The sequence below is a fragment of the Haliaeetus albicilla genome, chromosome 1, assembly GCF_947461875.1.
Source record: "Haliaeetus albicilla chromosome 1, bHalAlb1.1, whole genome shotgun sequence".
NCBI lineage: Eukaryota > Metazoa > Chordata > Aves > Accipitriformes > Accipitridae > Haliaeetus > Haliaeetus albicilla.
In genome coordinates this window covers 27,074,353-27,095,744 of record NC_091483.1, presented here as the reverse complement: position 1 = coordinate 27,095,744, position 21,392 = coordinate 27,074,353, and the positions used below count along the sequence as shown (strand labels likewise).

The window sequence follows — 21,392 nt, the reverse complement described above, 5'->3', positions numbered from 1 at the left end:
GTGCCGGTTGTTCTGGCAATGAAGGAATTAGATTGAAAATTTTAGTGGTCTGCATCTGGCGTGATTCAGCCATTAGTATTTATAAAGGAAGGATTTGATGGTTTGGGTTTGGGTTGGTTTTTTTTTTTTGGTTTAGTGTATAGTTTGTGCTAGCCTGCAGATGAACTCCCCTTTTAGTTTGGAAACACTCTTAACGACGGACTGCTTCTAACGTTGAGCAAATGAGCTGCTACAGCGGAAAGCGTGAATCTTCGGAAGGAAACGCGGTGACCTCCGCTGCGAAGGGCAGGCAACGGGAGCAGCCTCCGCACCGCGCCTGCCGCTGGCCGAGCGCCAGCCGGGGGCGAGCAGGGAGCGCTAACCCCGTGCGGCAGGATTTCTGTGCCGCTGACCTTGCTCTTCCTACCCGACTCCCCTTAGGGAATCAAACGTGGCGAAGGTGAAGGAAGGAGTCAAAGCGCCTCTGCCCGGGCCCGGGGGGGGCGGCCGCCCCCGCCCCCCCGCACCTCCCCGGGGCGGAGCGCGGCGCTCGCCTCGCCTCGCCGCCGCCGCCGCCTCCCCTGGCTCCGCGCTCCCCGCCATGGCCTTCGCCACCCGCCACTTCGTGCGCGCCGCCTCCTCCGCCGCCGCCACGGCGGCCGCCAAGAAGCTGATCGTCAAGCATGTGACGGTCATCGGCGGCGGCCTCATGGGCGCCGGCATCGCCCAGGTGAGCGCCGCCCGGCCCGGCCCGGCCCGGCCCGGCAGCGGGGCGGGGGTGAGGGGAGGCGGCGGCGGCGCCATGGCGGCCGTTGGGCGGCCGTTTCTCGGCGCGTGCAGCGGGGGGGCCCCGGGCCCGTTCGGGGCTGGGTCTCGCCCGGCGGCGAGCTGGTCGGCTGAGGCGGGGGTCTGCTCCCTCAGAGGCTGCGCTGGCCCGGGCGGCGGTTCGTGCTCCGCCGCCGGCTGGGGCCCGCCTTCCCGGGCTGAGGCGGCAGGGGGAACCCCGGCTCCAGCCGCTCCGCGCTGCTGCTGCTCCTCGCGCCCCCTTCGCCTTGAGGGAGTCGAGCCGCCGCTGAAGGCGGGGGCGGCGTCCAAAACACAGAACTCGTCTGGAGATGCTACAGTTCGCGTTCAGGTTCCCTCGCGCGAGGCCTTTTTTCAGCCTGCGGCTGGGTGAGAAGCAGCGGAGCGGCGGCTCTCGCCGCGGAGGGCCGTACCCCCGGCGGTGCCCCACGGCCCCCGGTCCGCAGGCCGGCCGGGCAGGCGTTCCTGCTGGAGCGTGGCCTGCGTCTCGCCCCGTGGGAGGCAGGCCGGGGAGCTCGCCCGCCCCGCGCCGCGGGTGTTCGTCGCACCCCGAGGAGGAGGGCCGCTGGAGGCGCGGAGGGACGCAGGCGTTCTGCCGAGCTGGCAGGCTTCTGCGAATTTTGGGTTTATTGCTGCGGAGGAGTGGAAAGTACTGCTGCGCCGCCGCTGGCCGGCTGCTCAACTTTAAAACTTTCTGTTCTCTCGCTGATCCGCGCGTCTTCGGGTCAGGCGGGTAGGCGAGAAGAACCAAGGTCAATGTTTTAAATGGTTTAACGTGGTCCTTGAGACAACAGTGTGGACTGTTTATAAACCAGACAACGTGTCATAACATTTGGAAAATGTTGGTCCGAGAAAGAAGCTGCTTCTAACTTGCCAAGGGAGCAGATCAAGCAACGTTTTACAAGTTGTTAAAGTAGAATACGGCAGCTAAAATGACCATTTAGCTGTTGGTCACCTGCAGAATTATGAAGTGGTTAATCTTTAAATAGGACATTTTCCCACTGTTTAATCTCAGGCCTGTGGCTTTCAAGTTCATCTTTAGCTTGATAGATTTGGGACAGAAGACTGAACGGTCCTGTCAGTGACTTAAGATTCAGGTGTTTACTTAATTCACAGAAAGAGTCTGTTGCCCAAGATACCGGGGTAGTTCACAGACTTCACAAAGAATAACTGGAGTACGCAGGTGTACCCAAGCAGAAACTGACAGTGAGGTTGGAATTAATAAATAGCAATTCTCCACTTTAATTAATGGGTTTCCTTCTCAGAACTGAAGATTTCTCACGTTCCTGGCGAATCTCTGGCAGGAGGAATACAGGGGCTGGTTTTTTTACTAAGGAATTGCCTAGTTGTTTATTAACTTGTCTGGTAAAACCACTCCTTTCTACCTTGATACTAAAGCTTGAGGTTTCCACTGAAGAAGCCATCAAAGAACAACTCTGAAGAAAGTTGTTCTCATGTTTGAAGAAGATGCACACTATGCAAAGGTTGTAATTCTGCAGGGAAAGTGAACTGATCTGCATATTCTGTTAGACTGCATGTTTTCAGAGAGCAGCTTGTCAAGAGAAACATATCTGGTATTTGGCAGTAACAGGGGTTGCGGTCTTCTACAACCATTAAGGACCAAGGTTTGTTTTGTTGACAATCTGCCTCCAATTTCTCAATCCAAAATTATCTCAAAGCAGAGATGATTATAACAGTGAGTGGGGTCTTCTCTGTACCCTATTGATAAAGTTTTTCCTCCCTTTTAGTATTCTCAAGAAATTGTCTCTCTGCTTTCCTTGCTTTCTCACACTGTCAGGATAACCTAACCTCTGCTAAAACGTATGGCTGAAAGCCAGGAGTTTGTAATTTCTGATTCTGCCACGTGAAAAGCACTTCTGTATGAGAAAAGCTTTAACTGACTCCTTGGCACTTTTGTGTTCTCATTGAGTATTCTTAAGATCATTGGATAGTAGAGGCTGCGCGAGCATGTGTTTGAATTGCAAGGAGACGGTATGACCTTTTGCCTTTTTTCTTCTTTCCTGTCCATGTAAATATGGTAAGAGTGAGGTGGGAAAAGGGAGACCTTAATTTTTCTAAGAGTTTTTTGCCAACTGGTCTGTGATGGTGTAATTGTAAATGGATAATCAGTGAAGCATCTCTTACAAATGTGCTTGATACTGATTTTTCTTCTGAAGACTGGAGGGTCTTGCTTCACCATTGCTTTACCATCGCAAGTGATCAGCAACAGATGAAGTGTTAAGAGTGCAAGTCCAAGCTTGGTTTCAATATTTTTTTTATGATTCAGTTGTTTTTATGAAACGGCCATAGTGAAAATTTTAAAAAATAGAAAAAAAAAAAAAAGAAATGTACAGTTGCAGACTGACACTTGGTTAAAGCTATACTGCTGCTGTCCAGAGGCAGTCTGGCATTTCTTTATTTTCTGGATTAGTGAGGCAACTTGGATGAGAATAGCACCATGCTTTTCTTCAGGAGATATCTCTATTTTTCATTTCAGCTAGCTTTATAGGAGTAGGTGGTGTGGGCACAGGAGAATCTTAAGTCTCCAGGTGCAAGGTTAGATGTAAAAGTTTGCAGAAGGAAAGCTCCTAAGTTGTGTGACTTTAAAACAGTCAGTGGAACCATGTTTTAACATCTGTTTTTCACAGTTATTATACTACAACTCTGTTAGTTCAAGAATTCTGAAAATGAAGATAGGCTGTTGCTAACTAACAAGAGCAACATAAATTAATGAATAGTGAAGTAACAGATAATGAACAGCTGATTTTTAATAGGCTGTTGCAGTGTGAGAAAGTGACATACGTTTGAAATTAATTGAATACCAACCAAAAAGACAACCCAATAGTGCTGTCTGTAGCTGAGCCAGTGTTTGTACCAAGTACGTAGTAAGGAGAGTCTGCAGACCGTTCAGGTCTGTGCAGAGTCCTGTAGTGGCAAACATTTCACTGCTGCATTATCGCCTTCCTATTGTTGCAGGGACATGCTCATGGCCTAACAGCAGAGTTGTGTTACACTCTGTCCTGGGAACACAGGGCTAGCCATCCCTTATGCTACCCACTCACCCTGCCAGCATTCCAGTTTTGGTCCCCACAGCCCTTTTTCCTTACAAGATCCAAGGATCACAGCTGAGCCAGTTGCTTTTTTCAAGACAGCTGTTTGTTCTCTAGCCATAGCTGCAGAACTCAGCTGCCTCCAGGCGCAGGTAGCATTCTGCAGACAGCTCGGGGGAGAAAATGGGTTTCTTTTTGCTTTTCCTTCAAGATGTTTGAGACCTTTATCCCTTCTCCTCTGCCCCAACTGTGTGCAGGTTTTTATGATGTTTCTAGTAAAGTGCGTAAGTCTTGATTCAATGTGCTTTAGCTCTCTTCTGCCTAATTCATTTCTTAGTGTATTGTCTGCCCCAACACAAATCTATATACTTGGCTGTTTTATGATACTGCTGTTGAATCTTCTTTTTTTTTTTTTTTTTTTAACTTTCAGGTTGCAGCAGCCAGTGGTCACACTGTGGTGTTAGTAGACCAGTCAGATGAAATCCTTAAAAAATCTACAAAAGGAATTGAAGAGAGTTTGAAGAGAGTGACAAAGAAGAAGTTTGCAGATAAGCCTGAGGTTGACATCTTCTTTATTCCTCTAGGAGAACTTAGGAGAATAAAAACTGCCATACTGAAGTTCTGATATTGTTTACAGTTATACATTATAGAGCATGTTAATATACTGGCTTAAAACTTTCTCCAGTGTGCTGAAGAACTTGGATTTTCTTTTTTTTGATTCAGGGAGGTTGAAAGATGTCTTACCTTATTTTCTTTCCTTTGTAGACTTCAGCCTTGAGATAAAGATTTAAAACAACTTGGTGACCTTTTAAAACAGATGCTAAATGTGAAATGGTGCCAAATTATTCATCCAAACTTAATAGCAAGCTATCTTTGAGTGCTTACCTGGGAATGCACCGATTTTGTCCAAAAGCAAATAGTAACAAAATTGTCTGAATAACTCTGTAAGGAGTCTCTCTGCCTGCCCTCCCCCCCCGCCCCCCCCCCCCCCCCCCCGGCCTTGGGCACAGGATTACTGCAAGGGAAAAGTTTAACTACCCTGGAGTAACATGAATTAGATGCATAAGATACTTTGCATTTACATTACTGAGTAAGGCTTACATACAGGAAGTCACTCTGGAGCAGTTGATGCATCTAAATTTATATCCTAAGGGTTATTTGTTGCTATGCTTGTTTCTCTAAATTCCACAGCAGATTCAATTCTTCTTTTGATACATATTAACTTATATAATATATACTGGTATTGATTACCAGCATGAATGATGCAGCAGACAAAGGAAATAAAAAAGGGCTTGTTTGCATGAGGGAGTACAGAAGGAAAAATATAGTAATACCAGGATAACCAGAGCATACATACATAATTATGGGGGGTCTTTTAATCCAAAAGAAAATTGTCCATATGATGCTTGTACTTTACATATGACATTATATTCTAGCGTGCAGGTGTTTTTACTTGTACTGTGTCTCCATTTACCCTTGGTTCAAAGTCTTGCAGTTCTGTTTGATTTCTGTCCTCACAAACTATGTCAGTGATTGGCAGGTTTACTAGTCAGAAAACAGAATATTTTTTCCCCACGTATGCACTGAAACTATAGTGAGCGTAGGCCATTTCATTTCCTGAAGTATTCGTGAACTAGCACATACCTGTTCATAGGAGTGAGACTAGATAATCACTGGATGAAAACAATGCAAAGGTTTGAAACCGGAAAAGTTCCTCTTTATGGAGGGCAAGTCCAAGTTGTCTCAGAAACTACTGATTGATCAACCAGTTGTTCACTTAGACTCTTATGCTGAAGGTTGGACTGCAGCAAATAGTCTTCCTAAAAGAATGAATTGAAAGGTTTCCTATTTGCTTCAAAGCAGATTTGATTGGCTAGGAAAATTTTGTCAGTGAAAGCATCGTATCTGTACATAGTTAGAACTTTCTCACTGATTTGAAAATGTGGCAGACTGCCTGAGTTTTTGAGGGCTCAGAAACACTTCAGAGCACATAAGAGGATTTTCATGTGAAAATAAATTAAATCATTGTAAATAGACATTGCAACTTCTTGGAAATGTTTCAGGCTGGTGTTGAGTTCATTGAGAAGACCTTAAAGAACCTCACAACAAGCACTGATGCAGTAGCAGTGGTCCACAGCACGGATCTGGTGATAGAAGCCATTGTGGAGAACCAGGAAATTAAAAATGAACTCTTCAAGAGGCTGGATAAGTTTGCTCCAGAGTATGTGTATTTTTCCTGTTACATTTTGAAACTTAGACCTTTGTATCTTCTGTTTTATTCTTACACCGTTAGCTCTGCATTTTCTTAGCTGCTTTTCTTAGAAACAGGAGTTTTTCTCCCTTAGGCTAACTCCAGACTGTCATGTGGTATGGAATAGTTGTTATGCCAGGTGCATATGTTACAAACACTTTCAGGTGTATTCAGCAGGCTTATTTACTTGTTGCATTGCTTTGTTTGATGTGCTTCTGGGTATGTTTAGTCATAAAGTTTGTCCATCTACTCAGCAAGTTCAAATCTAAATGCAAATGCACAACAGTAGAATAAGCTTGTCCTGGTACATGTGGGGTATGGTTAACGTACATGTTTCCATATTTAAATGGGGAATTGGGATGATAAAATATTTGTCACCCACATGCCTGGCATGAACAAGTTTTAAGAAGTCTCAGCCTCTTAGCTGTAAGTCACAGTCAGCTCAACAATGACTTAAGTGAACTAAGTTTACTTTGTATTACAAGAGTTTGGAAATAGCTCATTGCTGCTTATTATGTGTGAGGTAAAAGTGTAAATAATTTCTTAACATGCACTCAGTTACAGTCCCTGGAACTTTCTTTGAACTATATTTGATAACTGTTGGAAGTTACTGTTGAATTGTATCTAAAACAAAAAATGCTGTTAAGCTGAGCATGCAGTCTCAGAAACTTGATCTTTGTAATGGATGACTCGGGATCACAAGACCTTGACTGCATGCAGGTTGAGGTTTTAACTAGTACAGCTAATTCCAGGGGTATTGGCTAAGAGGTATTCTAGACTGTCTAACCAAAGAAACTAGGCAAGCTGTGGCTTGAATGTAATGTCAAGGGAGAAAAGATGTTACCATTAGGTGACTTCAGTCTGGGGAGATTTTCAGGCTGTCTCATATGGTCGGTAATCAAAATTACCTGGTACTTCCAAAAACAATAAATGATCACAAACAGCCGTGCACGGAGCACAGATTAACTTGCTGTTACCCTTAGTCTGATGGACAAAAGTAAGTAGCTGCCTTCGGCAATTACCAGTTACCTTGTCATGATTAGATTGTGCTTATTTTGTGAAAACAGACCATTGGTTGCCTGCATCTTTGTCCATATTCAGCAGAGAAAGCTAATGAGCAAATTAGAGTCTACTAAATGGCAAACTGTCTAGTACCAGTCAGCAAGGAAAGGTGGGCACAGGGACTTGGAACCTCATTTAATTATATGTATATTTGGAACAGCTGAGGCTATTTTTCATAAGAGTGAGCTGTTTATAAGCATAGCTGCCTTGAAACATAAAATTTTACATTACAGAGTGTTAAAAAATACTGGGAGGTGTTCAGATATGCTCTTTCCTGTGGCAAAAGGCGTGGTTTTGCAGGGTTGGGAAAAATGACCTTAGACAAGAAGCCTTCCTTTTTAAGAGGAGAATTGGAAATGATGATAAACATACAGATATCTTACCTGTAGGATAAAGAAAGGGAAGTGAATGGTGAATAATATGGCTTGCAGTGTAGAAAGTCTAGATGAGAAGAAAGAAAAGCTAGTAAAATTGTGAAACTTGTAGCCAAGGGTTTAAAATATTAGCTATTAGATACAAAGGGTAATTTGTAATTATGTGAGGAGTATAGAGTTGCAGATCATGTGAGTAGCGTGGGGAATGCAGAAATGTCTCATGAGTGTTTTTCTGTGCATTAGAAGGAAGCAGTAGGCTTTATTGATCCTGCATAGCACTGCGGAGGAATGGAAAGCTCTCCCTGTCAGCGCAGGTGTCCTACAGCCTTTGCTAAGATTGAACATTTCAAAATCTCTGAAACCATTATATGGACTAACTGTTGCATCAGCTTAATGGGGGCTGTGGACTTGTGAGTGATTGGTAACAAAGACAAGCTTTGTTTAAAGATAGCGTTGAGTCTCGGGAGAAGCTTTGCTTCTGTGGGGCCCTGGGCGTCGATGGCACTGTGAAGTGTATGTTACAGGCAGAGATCATGAAAGACCAGCCTTCTGAGGAGGGGGAACTTGTCTTAATTCAAATTTCAGGACTTAGCACAGGGGTAGCTGATCGAAACATAAGTGGCTGTGTATTACAGTTGCTCAAACAAGATGATGAACTATGCCTTTGGAACATGAGCTGTGTGAAACCATGTGTTTTTCTTTTGTACTGTATCCCATGTCTCGCGTTTCCTCAGCTGCAACAGCTACATGTTTGCCTCCCATATTTGCACTATGATGACTTCTCCAGTGAAGATAAGTCTGGGGACAGCACAAAACCAAAGCATTGCATTAAAAAAACAAAACATGATTAACTTACTTCCTCTTCCTTTTTCTCTGTAAAAGAACTATAATTCCTCTGAAAGTGATCTATAAGTGGAGGGGGGTGGGCAAGCTATTCTTTATTGAGAGAAGTTTTATTTGGAGGTAGAGAGTGAATTTCCTTTAAGTTTTCAGAGAAAATGTAATGAGATGGGAGAGTTTGGCAACCCTAGAGAGCATTGGGAACTCAGGGTATTCCTCATCTGGGTAACTGTCCAGGCGAAATGGTCAGTGCTGTTTCTTGGATGCCATCAGTCTGAGAGCATAGTGGTTTATGTTCTTAGAGCTTTGCAAAATTGCTTGTGTATGTTACATTCCTCTCTGTTTTATACTCATCCTCCTAATACGGTAATTGTTTTACTGTGTTACATGGTCACAATCTTTAGAGCAGGCGATAAAAATATTGCTACCCACTCTTCAGTTCTGTTTTCCTTTTCTTGAATTGAATCAGTCTCACATTTCCATTTCGAAAAGGTCAGACTAGGGTTTTTGTAGAATATCCCCACATTCCTTGTGAGTTTTAGGCCTTTAAACACTGCAGCGCTTTTCCAAACAGGATCATAATGAACATGACAGAAGAATTTCTGGGTATCCCCTTTAAGAGCTCTTGCCTGCTTGCTTTCTGTTTATTTCTGGGTTGTGGGAATGCCTGTCAACATCTCTTGGTCTAGGATTTATCCTCGGATGTGGAAACTCAGCTAGGAGCTGGCCAGTGGTTAGGAACTGTTCAGTGTGTTAGAATCGGTGTGTTACAAAACTGTTACAAAAGAAGTGTTGTTCAGTGTTCACTGTGTAACAGAGCTGGACTGTAAGAGTCAGTGTTAGTGAAATGGTATGGTTCCCTTGTGTTGGACTCTGTTTTTAATGTCTTCCCATGACCCACTAGATGGCACCAAGAGAAAGCACACTGGTGCCTGGAAAAGCATCACTAGGGCTTCACTAGTACTGTTGCTTTCAAAAGCCTTCCAACTCTGCTGTCATGTGAAGCATGCATTATGTAATTCTAAGTCACAGAGGCATGAAAATTCTATTTTAAACCCAATTTAAATCCATTGGTTGGTCAGAGCAGAAAGTGTAAATAAAATGGCCTTGTACAAAATACAAATTTAATGCTTTTTTTCTCAAGGCTCTATGTTGTGTGAGGCTACAGTATTCATCCGCAGAAGTGATGCTGAGGTACAATCTCATACTTTTAAGTGAACCCAGATATAAACCTCACAATGATTACATCTCACAAATCAATGTGCTTAATTTTTATATGAATATTTGAATTCTTTGTATACAGTGGCAGATTTTCAGTGGTGATAAGCATCTTTTTGGATGCATTGACCTTGCAAGGTCAAAACTATGAAATGTAAAATACTCTTTTTAGTACCCCACCTCAGAACAATATAAGGCCCACTTTATGGTGGGGAAATAGCAAAAGAATATTTGTAAGACGTGTAAACAGGAATTTTCAGAATTTTTTATTTCCTTCTCCATAACAAATTCTCAGAAACTGAGAAAACATAATAAAAATGAAAATCAGTGTGGGTCTTTTTTATCCCCAAATGTTTTCTTTTAATGCCACTATAAGATGTCCCCACAACTTGGACATAACTTTTCTGAAAGCTCTGTTGTGAAGCTCAGTTACATCTTAGTGAAATGTAAGCAAAATACCAATATAGATTAACATTTGATGAGTCTGGTAGGATGACTTTTTGAAAGGTCAGTAGGATACAGCCCAGAATGGAAGGTAGGGCTTCATCTCTAATTTAGTTTCAGACTTTTGTGGTTTGAAGAAAAAGCCGTTTCTGTAAGTTTTCGGTGCGATGTCAGTATAGCAGTGTTGTTGAGGTTCTGAGGTATTTCTGGGGAAAAAAATAACCAAAACCATTATAAATTACAATTTATAAATCTGGTTTATGTCTGGAAAAGGACTTCATCTTTGTCTTAAAATTCTTGTGATTTTGTGTATCCTTTGCAGTGTCCTGTGCATGGCAGTTTTTATCTTTTCTCAGTTTTTTTCCATCAGCTCTTTGCTTTGGTGGTAGGTTTGCTCGTCATGTCTACCATTGATCACTATTAAAAAAAAAAAAAATTTCAAATTTTTCTTAAGGCTCCAAAGTGCATTTTTGACATGGCAAACAATTGGATTTCCATAGATGTGTAAATGTTAACAATAAAAAAACACCATTGGGTTTCCAGGAATGCTGAAGGAATTACCTGGAATAGATTTGGGGAGTTAATAAAATTTTTCTACTTACAGAGTCTTTTTTTCTGTCACCTAATATAAGCATTCAACATACTTACTTGCGAGTCAGAAACTCACACAGCCCTTCCAGTGGTTAAGTTGTTGTTGCTGTACTTGTACCTCAGCAAAAAGACCATGATAATCTGCAGGGATGTTTCTGAGAATTCTGTGGATGGTTAGCCAATGGATATCTATTTATGTTTAGTGCATCAGTCTCCTACTGTCAGAAAAATAGCTGTCCTTTATGCAATCCATATGTTTCTTTTTTCCAGGCATACGATATTTGCGAGCAACACCTCATCCTTGCAAATCACGCAGTTGGCTAACTCAACCACCAGGCAGGACCGATTTGGTGGTCTCCATTTCTTCAATCCTGTGCCAATGATGAAGCTCGTGGAGGTAAGTGTCTTATCACCATAATAACCACTGTAGCACAGCAATGCAATTGTCATCACTGGGAATTAAGTTAGATGAAAGAGTAGATCTCAGTTTGCAGCTCTTCTGATATGGAATAAGCTACTGCTAGTGATAAGAGGGTGATGCAGTCTCTGTTGAGGGGTGGGTTGAAGAGGCAGAGGTAACTCCTTCAGTCTCGAGGCTCCGAAGTTCTCCACTGAACTGCCAACAGAGGTGCTGTTTATAGTGATCATTTCAGGCATGCAGGCAAGCTGATTGGTAAGAACTACTGACAGCTTAAAATCATCTGATGAGACTGACAGAGGAATTTGGTTGTTACTGGTGCAGAAATTAATAGAAAATGATGAGAGATGAAATCTTACTGCCTTGTGACTTTTGAAACAAAGTCAGCCATGTTTGTTTCAATGTTCCAGATGATTTGTCTGGAAGTATTACAGTATTTCCCAGTGTTCAAGGAAGTGTAAAAACAAGTTTCTATATAACTCTTCAGACGTCTTTTCTAAACATAGTCTCTTTGGCTACATTGTGCAATTTTTAATAATACTGCAATGCAGAGCAGAATAAGAAATAATCTGATACAAGGCTTTATCTGTGCCTCCAAAGTAAGGGTCACATTGCAGAAAAAATGACAGGTCTCTTTTCTCTTTCTCACATTCCCCCATTATGGCTGACCTTGATCAGCTAGAACTTATAAACTCTTGAGTAAGTGAAAATAAACTTTGCATTTCGGCCACTCTGCCCCAAAATGTTTCATGTACTTTGTGCCCTTAAATGCTGTAAATCTTTTTCCTCTGTCCCATAAGGGATTAGTTCTAGTATTGCTTTGGTGACGAGCACTTCAAATATGTTGTGCCTGCCTTTTGAACTCCTGAGATTCACTTTATTATATTTTTTGCTTGTTTCTCATTAAAATACATAAGATGCAGTTACTTGCTCTGTGTCTTTGAATGTATCATTCTCTTCCTCCCCCTTTTGAAGTGTTTGAACCTTTTGGCTGAAATTAACAAATTTGATTCAGAGTATCGTTGTCTGGTGAGGGCTGAACACTTGCAGATTCTCTCTCACTAACTTCTGTAGCCATGTGGATTTTTTGTTTTTAGTTTAATATTGCATCCTGTATATTGTGACTAAATGCTCTGGGGAATGTTGTAAGAAGGAGAGGGAGGAATTTTGTAGGTGGTGTCAGAGGTAACAGAAATCTTTAGCATAATTCCTTAGGCTCACGTTGGCTTTATTGATTTCTGTGCTAAGAACTACTTGTTGGCAGTAATTTATCTCTATGGATGAAATGTTCTATGCCTTGTCTCAAGCCTAAAACAAATCATAGTCTAGAAACCTAAACTAAGCCTCTGTGAGGTTTGAAAAATGCAGAAGATATCTGGCATTGTTTGTAAAAAAAACCAAAACAGAGCCATCCCTGTCTGACTGCTGTGGTCAATCTTTATAATTTGTGGGGCTTTTTCACCTGACTTATGAATGTCCTACCCCAGAGTCACTCTAGTTGATGAGTAGTATTTGAAGAACTTTGAAACACAGAAGCTGTGCTTTCAGTGACTTGATCTTGAAAGGCGCCAATATTAGTAAATAAATACACTTTGTAAAGCCTTGCTTTTGTTTCAGAACTACTGCTGTAAATCAGGATTGGCATTGACAAACACTGTAGAACAACATTTTCTATGTAAAACAGATGTTTCAGTTTGAAATAATCTGGGGAAAATCAAGAGACTCGCCAAAACTATGAAAGATATTACTGAAATTGCCGGTCATCTGTCATGGAAGCTGTCCTTCATGGGTCACAAATCTGCAGTGCCTTTGAGTCTTATCTGCTCTTTTCATAGATTGTTGATCTCATGCTCAGAAGCACATAGCTTTGAGGGAATTTCTTTCTCTAATAATCCAAAAGGCTAGTGCTAATGTTTCAGAATTCTGAAGTGTATATTAAAAACTCATTCTTGAAACTGTTGCAGTCTTACGTAAGCATCTCAGATATTTTTATCTAATATCAAAGAACACTATTTTTTTTCTGCTGAGAAACAAGCCTTTTCCTCAGTCGTAACTGTTTTTTTTGTGTTGGCCTTATGTCAGTCATTAGGATGGGGGGAAATCTCTGTGTGACTTAATTGTATAAACAAGGTGGTCAGCCTTAACTGCTTATGTATAGCAGTTTTCAGTTACTGCACATGGAGATCAGTTTCAACACAAATATCATAACCCATTCAGCTTCTGCAAGTCTCTTTTTTTTATTCTTTTTTGGCTGGGGGGGGGGGTGTTAGGTCTGTAATAAATGTCTTAATGCATCCCAACTCCAGTGAAGTATAGAAAATACTACATGTGACAAAAGACTCGGCTGTGAAGAAAATCAACATGGAAGCATACTACTCAAAAGCTAAGAGCCTGTCACAAATTTGAAAGAGATTTTAAATTTTGTTTAGAATTAAATGTCAGTTTACATTGGGCACAGGGTAGATGTTACAACCCTTTATATCAGGAAATAAGTCTGTTAATATAGTTCTCTAAAGTGAAGCCATCGTGTTTCCCAAGGCGACAGAGACTATGTAGCTTTTAAAGTTGTTTTGTTATCCTGTAATCTCTAAATACGATTTCAAAGGCTGAGTGGGAAAGTGTCTTAAAGAAACACATACTTTCAAAATATGCAAAATGCTGTATCTATCTTTAAAATAGATTTTTGTGTCTGTTAACATATGTATCCACCGAAATTGTTTTTTGTAAAACAAATGTTTTGTGAATTTCTGGAATAGTGTTCTGGATTACAGTTCAATCATTGCTGTACTGGTAAATGAGAGAGATTCTGCTCATAAATGTGCTTATGCTCTCCCTACCTTCACTCTGCCCAGGTCATCAAGACTCCAATGACCAGCCAAAAGACTTTTGAATCGCTTGTGGATTTCAGTAAAGCAGTAGGAAAGAGTCCTGTCAGTTGTAAGGTGAGTACATTTTGATTGATAGTGTTCAGAAGGTCTCTGCTTGAAAACTGTTAATTTTAAGGTGGTAGGTTTTAGTAGATGTAAGAGGACTTCAGGAATTTCCAGGCTGCTTTTTGTCCAGTTTCTCTTCCCTATTAAAAGCATTTTGACAAAGAAAACACACACGTTTACCACAAATTCCTCAAAGTAGAGTGACTCTAGACATCTTGTCTAGAGCAGGAAAACTCATTAAGTATCAGGGTTTACAGTTTTTGGTTTTTCTTTTCCAGTCCTGGAGAAGCCTGGACTGTAGAGCTTAAGCAGGAGCTCATCTTTAGCCATGCTAGGGACAAGACTGCTACCTCTTGTATTGTGAGGCAGTTGGATGAATCCTCCATGATGTGTGCTCATTGCAAGTTTTTCTTAAGACTGCAGTAACTAGGCCCATATTAATCTTCATTGCTTTGCAACTTTGTTTTTTTTTCTCTAGAGGAACACCCTACTTCCTGAGCACGCTTTTTCCAAATCCATTAACTTGTGGTCTGGGTAGCTCTATGCAAGCTATTGCCTTGAGTTTCAGAGCCCCCAGGAGACATTTGATCATAAAAAGAAGGGCCTGCAATCTGGTAGTCACCAGTAATTCAGCGTCTGGATGCTGGACTCTTAATTCTGGCTGTACTGCTAAATTGCTATGTGGCCTTAGTTGACTTTTTTCCTGTTTTTGTCACGGTTTTGCAGTATGTAATGTGCAGAATATATGATGAATTGTTGTTACAAATTAGCTTGGGTAGAGGGTAATGCAGTCTCCATGTATGAACCTCCCCCCCCCCCCCCCCCTTAAATTCCTGTTTGTAGAAGAAAAGTTGCTTGGAATTCTCTGGACTAAATATTGCGATAAAATGGAATGAACAATAAGCATCTGAAACAGTAGTAGTATATGAAATAATACTGTATTTGCAAAGCTCTTTCTCTTTGTATTTTTGATTTTGATTAAAGCTTGTGTAAAAGAAGTTCTGTATCAGTCTGTTATCTTCTTCTGACAGCACGTATCTTATCTTTTCATTGATAGCATTGGTGTTTGCTATTGAAGTGATCCTAACTTTCGAAAGCATGGTATACCAGTGTGCACTGGGGGAGAAGCAGACTGTTTAGCCAGGAGTGTTTCTAGTAGTGAACACACAAAAAAGCCAAAAAAACTGTTAGAGAAGAACTGCTCTTCTCGTATCCTTCAGGAAATTATATCGGCAGAATTTTGCTAAAGAAAAGGTATTTGCTGGCTGGCCACATTAAATTGTTTTAAGATTAACTGAGCTGCACTTGTAGTAGTCTTATTGTTCTCAGTCATGATGAATGTTTATATGCCATTCCTTTTTTGTGAAATTCATCTTTTGTGTTTTAATAATGAGCAGATAAATCATATGAAAAACGCAGTTTAGAGAGTACCAGAAGTTGATGATTCAATAAGTGTCTTCATCCACTTGTTTAATTTTTCATGTAGCGTTTTGAGTGTAGTACAGGTAAAGAATGTTTATTTAGGATCCCTTTTTTTCTTTTCACAGGATACTCCAGGGTTTATTGTAAACCGTCTCTTGGTGCCATATATGATGGAAGCTGTTCGACTTTTCGAGAGAGGTACTTGTTGGGATATTGACTGCAGGGAATGTTGACAAGTAACACTGCTAAATGTTATATGCCTTCAGAAGAGCCTTGGGATTTCCTCAAAACTTTCAGACCTTAAAGGCTGGAAGTGAATAGTGAACACCAAATATGAGCCAATACGTATAGTTGGAAAGGCCTTGTCTTCACTTTGAAATGTCAGTGTGTGCAGAGTCAGAAGGTACTAGTTACTTGTGTGGGAAATTTCTCGTGGTGGAAAATGTTTCTGGTTTGGAGACTACAGGGTGAGTGTAGTGACATTGTAAAAATATCCTCTGCCAACTAATCAGGAACCTCTCTCTCTCCATCCCAAGAGACGTTCATTAAAGTGGTTGAAAATCCCATAATAGGACCATTAGCAAAGTTCTCCTGAGTTCACTTATATTGGACTTGTGAAATTTTCAGGTGAGGTAAGTACTATAATACTCAGTATCACACTACGGTACTGGCATACAAGTGATTTGGGCTCAACTATTGCCCCGTGAAACCTCCTGTTCCTCTTCTATGTCCTTTTTTAGAAATAGGTTCTTTAGGAACTCCCATCTCACTGCTGGTCTCTTTTACATTAATACTGAGGGTAAGTAGAAATAATCATGAATCCCCAAAGAACCACAAAATTTTTCAAAGCATTGATAATTGTTTTGAAAAGGAAACAAGCCAATAATGTAGTGGATAAAGAGGAAATTACGGAGTATAATTGCTTTTATTTCAAGTGCTCTGCTCATAGCTCTGTGCTACTAAGAATGTCATTTGAAACGTTTTGTTTTTGAAATCACTGCTTTTCTACAGATGAAAGCACTCCATCATCTGGATTCCACCAAATATGCTTTAAATATTAAAAATCTCTTTTATAGCACATGGAAGGGATGGTTTGATCTCCAGGAAAAAAAAATATAAACCAACACTGCTTGTTTATCCATCAACAGATGTACCTAGTTACATCTCAAAGGGAGAAAAGAGCGAATTTAGTGACTTGAAAGGCAATGGAGTGCAATGCAAGGGGGCATTATTCTCTCAGAAGAAGGCATAACTTTAAATAAAATGTATGGGTGTTCCAGTGTGTGTAAAAAGAGTTGCTTTTGTTAAGTGACATATATCATTATACATATTTCAGGAGACAATAGAACTTTTAATTAAATGTAGAAGAAAACAGTCACTTGAGATTGTATGTTGAAATTGACTGTTTTCTGCCTAAGCAAAACACTATTTTGATTTAATCTTTATTCTGTTTGTATTTTGTTCAACAGTGTGGTATTTCCAAACTTGTTAAAGTTCATTTATGAATTTTTAACTCTAATGAAATATATTTTAAAAGCTGGTTAATGTTTTGAAAAGCCTGGTGGCTGTCTCCTAATTCATATTTTCCATTGAATCAGGTTAAATTTTTATCATATCCTTTGCACTAAATCTCAGAGTAGACACTTGAGCCAGATTGTCATCCACATTAATATGGAATTTGGTCGTCTTTTTCTTGGCAACTCCAAGCACTGAAATACCATTTTATTGGGTCAGTCCTTGAGTCTTTATTTATACAAAATCTCCTTGGGTTAAACGTGCGCTTTTGCATAGGCAAAATACCTTTAGTATATTAACAGTGATTTAAACAGGGGGCATATTATAAATATTAATGTATGGTGGTCTGTACTGCCCTATTCTTAGTGGAAAACTAAAAAAGCAGTCAGTCAAGTTTCTATGGAAGTCTGCTTTACACGAAGAGACTAGTATGAACTAGGGGTACAACCCTTGTTTGCCCTTTTAGTATTTTTAATTGTATTGTAACACAACTGTATACTGTCAGGTGGCCAAGTCCCAAGTTTGACAAAGTGGGACAAATCTGTTGATAAAAGAAGTATGTACATCTGCATCAACTTCAAATGAGTTGAGGATTTACACGTGTTTGAATTTGGGGAACTGAACTTATGTTAGAGTTAAGTAAGGCTAGTTTTCCCAGTTTCTCAGAAGTAAAATGTGGTTTAAAAAAAAAATTGTCAGCTTTAAAGTGTAAAAGGAGATGTATAAAACTTATGACTTCATACAGAACTTTCACGGAAGTTGTTGCCTTTACAAGAGACTTTGAAAATTTATTTCTAAGATTCTCTGATCTTAGGTTTATAAATTGCATAGGCTATGTCTGCCAAGCTTTTGGACACCCTGAATGCTTGTAGGCATTGAGCATGGAGGTTACTTAACAAGTACCTCTGGAGTTTGTTTAACTTCATCCTTTTTATAGGATCTGCAAAGAAGTGCACTGCCTTTATCAAAATATGTATTAGAAATAAGCAGTAAAGGTGCATCTGCTCTCATGACAGTATAAAATATGAATTCCCAGCAAAAGAATGAAGTGAACATTAGCTGTGACAATGGGGCAATGCAGGACTTGTATTTTTAAAGGCACAGACTGAAGTAGAAGTAACAAATTTCTGATAATTTTGATATTTATTTTTTTTAAATAATTTTGGAATTCACAAATTTAACTGCACCTGCACAGGCTCTTCAGGTCACTCTGATCTGCCATCTCTGATGCTGATGGATATCCTTCAGTGAAAGCTGCTGTAACTAAGCATGTTACTCAACTGCTACTGCTTTCTCCCCATGCCTGCATTGGCCATCATCTGGGTATCACTTGTTTTCTGGCTGTTGTAGAGTAAGGGTAGCTCTGTCCCGTGCATCGTTCAAAAGCTGCTGCTGATCTCATGAAGCTGAAATTGAGATCTTTTCTTACTTAAACTATTCAGCTGCCTCTAAAAGAAGCTGTTGATTCTTCATAGTGACCAATTCTTCCTCTAGTCTTTATGACAGCTTGAGCACAGTAGCTGTGGCTCCATCAGTAGCATAGTGATCTATATTGAAATGCAAGAGGAAGCTAGAAAAATGGAAAGCAGGCCTGCAGGGCTTTTTTTTTTTTTTTTTTTTTTGTGAGAGATTCAGCTTTATACTCCAGCTGAGTATGCTGACTCCAGTGTTTGCGGTTCTGAAACGTGCAGAGATTTCTGTGAAGAGCTTCACCCGGGTGAAATAACACCCTGTTAATTATTTATAAGTGGTGCCAAGTAGATGTGGAATCTTCTCTGTTCATCAAACTGTCAATCTTTTCTCTAGGAGATGCATCAAAGGAAGATATTGATGTTGCTATGAAGCTTGGGGCTGGCTATCCCATGGGTCCATTTGAACTGCTGGACTATGTTGGGTTGGATACCAGTAAATACATTATAGATGGTACTGCATACTTATTTTCTTCTATTTTTCCCCTTTTTAGCTAAATTGTAGGTGAATGTTCTAATGAAAATCTGACTCTTAAATTAGTTTGAACTAAATGTTTATGGCATAGCCTTTTAACTGCTGAGGAGAAAGGAATGAGAATTCAGCTCAGAATGCTGTATGAGTACAGCGTTTGTATTGTATGCCTGTAGCCTATGTACATGGGGACAGAACAGCGGTGGTTTTGCTGACTTCATCAAGTTCCAGTGGAAAATAACAATAATGTTAGTGGAACTTTATAAAGAATCAGTGGGAGGAGAGACATGTACTGGAGGTAAGAAATTCTGATGAAAAGCAACAAATATTGAGACTCCCTATCCTTTTTCTGCCAGCCATGTTTTCATTCTCAGTTAATAGAAAACCCAGCAAATACCCTAAAAGGTGCAAGTATACCATGCCCCTTTCACTTCAGTTGATAAGTGGATGAATGTCAGTACAATAACAAAAAAAGATAATTGGAGACGGCTTGTTGATGGTTGTTGTATTATTTTGAATGAGCAGCTTAAATATTCTCCAAGGCTGAATGTCACTTTCAGAATGGCATCTTTGATGAAACCTCTTCTGCTTTTAGCTGGTGCTGTGGAGTAGTGTTGTATTGTTCTAACTGACTATGTCTTTTGCAGGTAGAAATTCAACTTGGAATTTCTTTCTACTTGAATTTCTTTTCAGCACAGCCTCTGTTTTATTTCCTTGTACTTAACTATAGTCTAAAAGTTCTTATTTTTTTTTTAAAGTATTAAAAATCATCAGTCATGGACATTATAAGGTGTTCAGAGTAGACTACACCTAAAGACTAATTGCTAGATTTGCTCATAATCGTCAATACTGGTCAGTGCTTTATGAAGCTGTATTGAAGGGTCTTAGAGAGTCTAGAATAAGTTCCAAACCTCCTTCAGTTTTCTGACCTCTTAACATTTTTCTGAGGAGATGCAGATCTCTGTTATCTTTGCATATAAAGAAAACTATTACTAATTCATCCACTTCGTTTCTTCCACCAGGATGGCATTCATTAGAGCCCAACAATCCTCTTTTTGCACCCAGCCCACTTCTGAATAAACTGGTAGAAGAAAAGAAGCTGGGTAAGAAGACTGGAGAAGGATTTTACAAATACAAATGAACTCCAAAGCTCGAGAGGTGTTAAACTATCTGTGTATGCTATTCAGCATTGCCATATAACAGGTGAATTCTGTTTAAACCTTCCCAAGGATGGCACAAGCTGCATTTAGAACATAACCCACCTCTGAACGGAGTGATTGCACTAGTTAACTATTTCTCTGGTGGAAGCTTGATTTAGTAGATTTTTTTTTTTCTTATAATTCTGAAAAGCTTTATATGTACAGTGCCTTCATGCAAATGTTGATTTTTCAGGTGCAGGACAGAATGATGAGTGAATTTATGTATTTGAAACATTATTATATTAATGGGAAAAATCCTAAAAATAACCGCACTTTCTTAAAAATAAAATTTTCAACAGTTCTGTATTGAATGTCATGGCTTGCAGTTGATGTACTTGGTTGTAGTCCACTGGGTGGCAGTCTCTTTTCACTGTGGCAAGTGTAGCGACTGAAAGGCAGTAAGTTGTTTTGTTAGGATTTTTCTTAAGTGCAGTGCTAATCTGTAGGTAGAAATTACAGTGCCCTGAACAATAATTTTTTGGATGTCATATTGTTTAGAAAAAAAAAAATCCTGCAATGGCAGGCTGTCACCTGGACAGAAGGTTCCCAATACAGCATTTAAAAGCAGAACTTATGATTTGTATTGGGGTTTTCTGGTATTTTCAATTACCAGTTGAGGGCCTCCTTTTGCTAGGTGCTGTAGAAACATAATGAAGAGGTAGTTTCTATTCTGAAGGGCCTAATATATAGATTTGATTTTTATTAACTAAGCTAGGAAGCCGGTGACAGCTAGAATCCTGTAAATTGGCTTTATTTACTGTCTATTCATTTTAAGTGTCATTTTTACACGCTACACTACTTACTGTAGTTGAGTACTTCAGAGGATTGAAATTGGAGTCTGTGCTGTGTAAACAAATAGGTGTGTCTGGCTGTGTGCGGTACCTTCTGTTTTGCAACTTTATTTCCTGGGGCTTAGCAGAGCGTGGATTTGTTCATGGCAGGAGTGCTGCAAATCCTGTCTTTTCTCCAAATACTGCAGAGCAAGTGGGCATGAGGGTTGGAGTTCCAGTTCAGCTGAGCAGTAGCCTTCTTTTACTTTGTGTATTTTGGGTCTGCAAACTGAATGCTTAAATATTTTTTTTTAATTAAAGAAATTATTCATAATTATTTAACTCTAAGTTGCCTCTTCTTCCCTCCCCCAACATCTAATTCAGATTGCAGAAAATTCAGATATAAAGAAACTGAGGCTGACATATGTTAATTTCCTTGCATGCAATCACACAGGAAATCTCTGAGTAGAGAATAAAAATTGTTGGTGTATTGGATCCTGTTTCCTAATTACAGGACTTCTGATTTTGAGTCACTTGTCTTGAAAGAAGAGGGTTAAAGGAAAGAAATGGTACTGTAGACA

At 40.2% G+C, this 21,392-nt stretch overlaps 1 protein-coding gene across 1 annotated transcript; it reads left to right on the top strand.

Moving 5' to 3' along the window:
* Positions 1-538: 538 nt before the first annotated feature.
* Positions 539-20,347, top strand: HADH (hydroxyacyl-CoA dehydrogenase). Its single transcript, XM_069783056.1, has 8 exons — positions 539-709; positions 4,264-4,392; positions 5,897-6,054; positions 10,884-11,010; positions 13,884-13,973; positions 15,512-15,584; positions 18,708-18,824; positions 19,865-20,347. Exons 1-8 carry the CDS (start codon positions 581-583, stop codon positions 19,981-19,983), a joined length of 942 nt encoding a protein of 313 aa, XP_069639157.1. The 5' UTR covers positions 539-580; the 3' UTR covers positions 19,984-20,347.
* The last annotated feature ends 1,045 nt before the right edge of the window (positions 20,348-21,392 follow it).

Bases quoted from the DNA above. Each gene is read 5' to 3' on its own strand.
- HADH (XM_069783056.1), top strand. From the start codon at position 581: ATGGCCTTCGCCACCCGCCACTTCGTGCGCGCCGCCTCCTCCGCCGCC. The intron at 11,011-13,883 runs GTAAGTGTCTTA...CACTCTGCCCAG, and splicing joins CAATGATGAAGCTCGTGGAG to GTCATCAAGACTCCAATGAC. The intron at 15,585-18,707 runs GTACTTGTTGGG...TCTTTTCTCTAG, and splicing joins TGTTCGACTTTTCGAGAGAG to GAGATGCATCAAAGGAAGAT.